Here is a 6,902-nt window from a genome sequence, read left to right as displayed (position 1 = left end):
GAAGTCTCAATCCACTGTCAGAGGAGACAGTAGGTAGATGTAACATACAGCTTTAAGCGAAAATTTGCAATGCAGAGAGGAAAAATTCACCAGCCACAGTAATGATATTTAAATTCGACCTCTCCTAATAGAGAATTCAACATAGACATCTATGTAAAATATGAACCAAATGAAAGAGATGCAGAATACAACTTGTCTGTATTTTGCAATATCTTACTATGAAAACTTTTTTTTGATTAAAATGCAGCTGAATTTAAAAAAATGACAGAACTAGAAGTTAAAGTGGTATTTTACAGTAGAAAATAAAGTAACTTGTCACAGCATGTAAGTAATTAAGTCTCTACATAGAGGGAAGAGTGTCTAATTGTTGAGCAAAATGAACGGAAAAGTTTTTTTAAAAAGTCTTATCTGGTTTGAAAAAGAAATTCTGAATAACTGATGTAGGTGAACTGCTGAATTTAAATGCAGTGTATACTGAATTTTTTAATTAAAAATGCCTAGTGATAAGAAATTGGTGCTTTACTGTCAACACAATGGTTCTTGAATGAAAGTTTTCTCACTGCACCATTGACTATCTTGAGTTTCCAAACCCTTCATATAAAAGAGAAGATACTGAAACAGAACCTGAAAAACTGAGTGTATTTTAATGCACTTTGTATGAATTAAAAATAACAACTGTTCTTGACATTAATTTTACTGTATTTACATTATAAAATTATATCTATTGACAGAAATACCTTGAGGAATAAATAATGCTGCACCATCTGCTGACCTCCTTCCTGTACTGCAGCTCAGCACTCTGAAGGGAAAAACAGACTGTATATAAAGATGGACGTAGCATCTGGCTCCAAAATTGAAGTCAACCCGGAAGTGTCAAAAACTTGCAATATCACGCCGTCCGCTAGGGTTGGCTCCAAAAAGCTTTTGCTCCATAGACCCCAATTCATTTTTGGAAAAAATAAAATGTGATAGACTGATTTTCTACAGCTCAGGACTTTTTCCCTGTTAGTTTTCATGGTCAAAATGAGAGATCAGGTGGCCGATCTTAAAATAAATCAATACTGAATTTTAAATAAATCGCTAAAGTTGGCGGAGCCAGGGGGCGTGGCTATACTTGATTGACAGTCCCATTGACTGGTCCTGCCCCGAGTTGCTCTCCGGTCCAGCCTGTTTGATGACGCTTTTTACGTCACTGGCTCCAAAAAATCAAAAATGGCGACCAGGAAGTAGCAAAATCCGGGCTTCATTTTCTCAGCGTTGAAACAAACGGGTGACGTCACGGTTAGTTCACGCCCGGGGAAAAAACAACAAGGAGGATACACTTTGAGTAGAAAGATAAAGTAGACTTTATTTGATGGTGAAACCTAAATAAGATCTGTGATTACAAAACAGGTTCCCCACATTATTTCTTTAAATGTCACAGAGGCTGGAATGCTGTACTGACAGAAAGGCATCAGAGAAGACTGGACCTAAAACGTGAACTTAAAAGTAAAAGAGCAGACGCTGAGGTTCAGAGGGAACACCATTCAATTCTAAAAAACTCTCACAAGTCCTTCCTATGATCTACGGCAGTCAGATTTAGTTAATGAACACAATTTTTATCGGCTCCCAACATCAGTGAGATGAGAACAAAAGCAAAAGTGGCTTTGTAGAGTTTGTACAAAAGAAACGCAGAACAGGTGATGACAGCAAAGACTTCCTGTAAAAACAAATCCTGTAGAGTTTTCTGGTGTGACGACAGCATGACGGTTATAAAAACGTTTATAAGAACTCATGGATACACAAGAAGCCTCCTGTGCACTATCAAAGGCCAGATAAGTGCTAAGACAAGTAGAAGTGTTTGCGCTTCAGCTTTGAGAGAGAGCCACGTATGTTTCTATAACCACTGACTGCACTTTCCTGGACCACAGAAACATCACACTGTACATAAAATCTGAAACTGAGTGGCATTTCCCTTTAAGTAGCCTCCAAACTAACATATACACATACGCAACAAATATACACTCAAGCATATCCTGCATCCCGTCATAATTCAACTGCAAAATGAAACACTTAAAAATATTAGCCTCGTCAACTCTGGAAAAATATAGTACTCTAGGTCTCAGATAGCTTTTTCTAAACATGCTTTTTTCAAGGAATAGTTTGACGTTTTGTGAAATATCTGCTTTCTTGCAAAGAATTAAAAGCGAAAACTGAGATCACAGTCACATCTGTGTGGTAAATATTAAGCTAGTAGCTTATTAGCTTAGCATAAAGTCTGGAAATAGGGGTGAACAACTAGCGCCTCTAAAGCTCATATTAAACATTACTTTGGGGTTTCCTGGACTGTCACCCTCTAACACAACCGTGTTTGTGCGAATTGAACAATATCTAATGTGTGAATTAGTGAGGCTTCCCTCTCAAGTGTTTACACAATGCTAAGCTAACTGGAAACAGCTTCATATTTACCGTATATATTCATCTCATTTTATAAAACGGCCAAACTATTCCATTAATTCCGGTGATTTTGAGAAACATTTCATTTTTCGAAAGCCCTCCCTCAACACTTTAGTGTAAATCATTTCTATAAATGCAGGTGTTGTGTTATTATCACTGTTAGCTTTGTATTTTCACCCAGATGAAAAAAATATTCACCAACACCTGAAACACAAAAACAATCTCACAAATATATCATTTCCCCTAACTGTTAATCAGTTTTTAAATTCATAGTCTCAAGTAGAGCCACTCTCGCAGCCGCTGCTCTTCTTGTTTTGGGCCGCGCGTCTCCCATTTATCACAAACACGAGGCGAACATCTGCTTGCTTCTTCTGCTCCCGATAACGGTCCTTTTGTTTATTAATGGATGTTAAACGTCTGATTTTTGAGTCTGGTCCCATCTGCCCCAAAACACTCCCAATGTCTGTCGCTCCCTTCCTGCTTAAGGTTTGCACCCAAGTGTTGGCAGCGACGAGGAAAAGCACATTAAAAATAGACATCTTTAAATAACTATGTAGCTTTTCTGAGTGCAGCACAATTGGAAACATTACACTGATCAGCCACAACATTAAAACCACTGACAGGCGAGGTGAGCAACACTGATCCTCTCGTTACGATGGCACCTGTCAGGAGGTGGGATGCATTAGGCAGTGAGCAAACAGTTCCTGAAGGTGAAGGATTGGAAGAAAGAAAAAATGGGCAGAGTGACAATCAGAGCAACTAATGGCAGCGACGTCTGGGTCAGAGCAGCTTCCAAACAGCCGGTATTGTGGGGCGTTCCTGTATTCAGTGGTTAGGATCTACCAAAAGTGGTCCAACGAGAGTCAGCGGGTGAACCAGCAGGCTGTCCTGTTTGGTCTACAGCACGGATTGGTGGAAATCTTAATAAAGAAGATGTCAAAATGAGGCGCAGCAAGACGGTGCAAAGCAGAAACCTCCCACAGTGGGAACATAAACGTCCCAACTGGACCATGAAGCAATGGAAAAAGTCGACCTGGTCTGATGAATTGCATTTCTCTGAGCCTCACGAGGACAGCCGTGAGTGTGCGCATCGTTTCTACCCTGGAAAGAGATGGCAGCTAGATGGGAAGAAGCCAAGCAAGTGGGCAAAGTTCTGCTTGGACATCATCGTGACTTCTGGTATTAACTTAAGGTGGATGTTACCTAAACATCACTGCCTGCAGACCACCTGCCCTCCTTAATGGCAGCGATATTCCAAGATTGGCCTCTTTCAGGTGGACAGCACTGTAAATAGCATTCAGGAATAGTTTCAGAGTTTAAGGTCTTCACTTTGTCTCCAAATTAACCAGATCTCAAGCCCCACCGTGCGATTTACAGGACATAAATGTTCTATTGCTAACATATGAGAGGAAACCGTGGTTTTAACATTGTGACTGATGTGTAAATTCAAGTCATTTAATATTTTCTCCCGTCCCAAGTATCATACAATGAATATAATGAAAAAAAATCATTTTCAGTTAAGAAACTAAATGTGAAAGGATAAATCTTTGATCAGACAAATAATATATATATATATATAAACAAATATACTGCAGCCACACTGTAACATCCAAAAATAGGCTTAAGTTGAAATATGTTTTTGTTTTTTGTTTTTTCTGCCAAAGAAACGCTGGCATTCTAAGTCACTAAGTAGATTTAATATACTGCTGAGGTGTAATTTGTGTTTTTACGTCTCTGTCAATCCTCCCCTGACAGTCCTGAACCCGGTGTCACACCGTCACGGAATAAAAAACTGACATCCGCTGTCATTTGGCACATGGGGTGCTCTCGCTGGCCTCCACAGGATCTTTGCCGTCTACGTTGTCGGCGGCTTCATCGGCGCTGCTGTCCTCGTTGACATTATTATTGTTATTACTATTGTTGTTGTTGTTGTTTTGGACACTTGGGAGCCCGTGGCTGTTGTTCTGCACCAGAGCGGTGTTGCTGAGCCTCAGCTCGTCCAGCTTCTTCCACAGCTCGTCCCTCTCCTGTTCCTTCTTTTTCTCCCTGGAAAAACAACATTTTTATGCAATTACTCCGATTGGAATTAAAACAAAGATAGCAGAAACATTACTGTAAATGAGTAACTTGAGTGTTCGTAATTAAGGAAACAAGAAGAAACATCTTGTCTAAACCCGGCAACAGTTCGCATTGAATGTGATCAAAAATGGATTCCTGCATAACATCCTAGGACCAGACAAAAATTAAATTAAAAATGTATTTCCAAAAAGAGGCCCAGTCTGAAAAGTCTCTCAATTCACCACCAATGAATGAACAGCTGAACTCTGAAAGATTAGAAAAATAAAAATAACACTCAAACAACCAATGCAATATCCTCTAAGGTTACTGATTTACCCTTTAAAGACTTACAGGAATAACTAAAAGTCCTATTTTCACCTTCTGCATCAGCAGCAAAACATTCTGTAGCTAAAAAAAGCATTTGCCATTCAGTAATTTACATCTTTTACTAAGTTACTAATATTCTAACTTGGATATTTTTTTCCCTCCAGTGATCCTAATTTACAATCATGTGATCAGAGCTGATGTTTGGTTCATTCAAGTCACTCAAAAACAAGTCTATGAAGTCCTCCTCTGCAGACAGAAAGCAGCTACTTGGGAGATTTTACATGGAATTAACTCAGTTAAACAAGCATGAGTTTATGATTACAAGGAACCATTAGCTGGCTGATTGTTTTGCTATGGTGCATTCATAAACTTAATCTGAAATGGTCAGAGCATCATGTGAACTGGTGTTAAGAAATTCAGCTTCATGGGGGGTAAGTAATTTTGGGGATGCAGACAAACCGTCTTGTTTTATTTTAAGCCTTTTTCTAGCTGAATTTTGTCACTGGAGGTGGTCGAAGTACTCAAAACCTTTTCCTTAAGCAAAAAACAATGATCACTGCAGAGTAAAAATACTGGAAAAATTAAGAAGTCAGTTTTGTTATTAAATGAAAAGTGAAAAATGAAAGAGAGGAAATTAAAAAAGACAAAATACACCAACTTCAGAATCCAAAAAACCCCTGAAAATAATCTATTAGAGTGCCGTCAAGCAGTATTAGTATTTGTATCATTAAAATCTTACTGACACTCATCCTTAGTCTAACCAGTCATTGTATCCTTCAAAATCTATTTTACAATCTGACAGAATTCCTACGATTTCCTTCAGGATTAATAAAGTGTTATCTTATCTTACATTAAAATAGCTTTTTTTGCATTATTTTGCAAGTAGTAGCTTGTAATAGCTTACAAAGGAACTAGTTAGTGATGAAGTGTTACCATAAAGCAGAACAAGAAGGGTTTGGTGACCCACTTTCTGTAGTTTTTGAGAAAAATGGGTTCAAAGTTTTGTGTTTTGAAGAATGGTCTAACATTCCTAGCGCCACTGTAACGCTATATTTGGGTTGTGGTTAGACCACTCCGTTTCTAACCCTCTGAAGTAACAATAACACTGGCTCGTCTACGTTGAAGCTATGACCTGCAGTTTTACAGAATAAATAGCTCCAAAGTAAAGTCGAAAGTCATCATCATTCACCATTATTCATTCAAATGATGGAAACAACTACTGATAAATATCAACAAATGTCTATACTATATTTTATTATTTGGCAGTCATGCTGTCATTATTTCAACAAACAGTCTGTTTGATAAATTTTCGTTGCAACTTTTCCTTGATCCTGCTTCTGGTTGATAAACATTATCTCAGTTTGCATGAGGAGGTGTGAATTTTGTTTTGACCTGACACTTGGCTTCTGCTCTCATTTTTGAAAACAACATGAGGTTTGTTGGCTGAAACGTTTAAAGCCACAAACAGAGCATGAAGTAGAAACACTAATTTGGCAATGTTAGGTGTTGTGTAATTTCCTCCTACAGAAAGTCATCTGTATGCATATGATCCACTCAAAGCGTGCGACAGTCACTTAACACAGGCTCAAGCTGTGAAATACATGAAAAAAAGTCGAATCCTCCTGCAGGAAGAATATCAAAATTGGCTTTAGCTGTAGGAATGTTAATATCTTCATTAACCACACCAAGACCCTTAAAATTACTTTTCAGGATCAATATGTGTAGATATGTTCAGTAGATTCAAATTTGAAGGCCAGCAATACTTAATACTAAACTATATCATATGCTGTAGTTGTCTCTGGACAAAATATTTTGCTCTTAACTATAAATCACATAAGAACTGATGACAATGTTGTCGCTTGTTGTACCTGTCAGAACAAAAAAAAAAAACAGCAGGGCTTGAGAACAATGAGGAATATGAAAATTATGGCAGGAAAAGTGCTGCAACTGGAAATGATGCAACAAGAATGCTGGTAGAAAACTGTTAAACGTGCAAAATATATTTAATTTACAGATAAATGCAGCCGATTATTGATAACTAACAGATGCACATTAGAGCTGTTTAACATCAGATTCCATAT

General features: G+C 38.0%; 1 protein-coding gene across 1 annotated transcript in view; it reads right to left on the bottom strand.

Annotated features, from left to right (window-relative positions):
* Positions 1-1,322: 1,322 nt before the first annotated feature.
* LOC110963458 (serine/threonine-protein phosphatase 2A 56 kDa regulatory subunit alpha isoform) overlaps positions 1,323-6,902 on the bottom strand; it is a 51,798-nt gene continuing 46,218 nt past the window's right edge. The window contains exon 13 of the mRNA XM_022211841.2: positions 1,323-4,482. Coding sequence (XP_022067533.1) covers positions 4,242-4,482 — 241 coding nt within the window. The 3' untranslated portion in view covers positions 1,323-4,241. The remainder of the gene's footprint in view (positions 4,483-6,902) is intronic.

The sequence above is a fragment of the Acanthochromis polyacanthus genome, chromosome 16 (assembly GCF_021347895.1).
Source record: "Acanthochromis polyacanthus isolate Apoly-LR-REF ecotype Palm Island chromosome 16, KAUST_Apoly_ChrSc, whole genome shotgun sequence".
NCBI lineage: Eukaryota > Metazoa > Chordata > Actinopteri > Pomacentridae > Acanthochromis > Acanthochromis polyacanthus.
The sequence above is the reverse complement of the archived record's forward strand: the minus strand, read 5'-3'. Positions and strand labels throughout refer to the sequence as shown.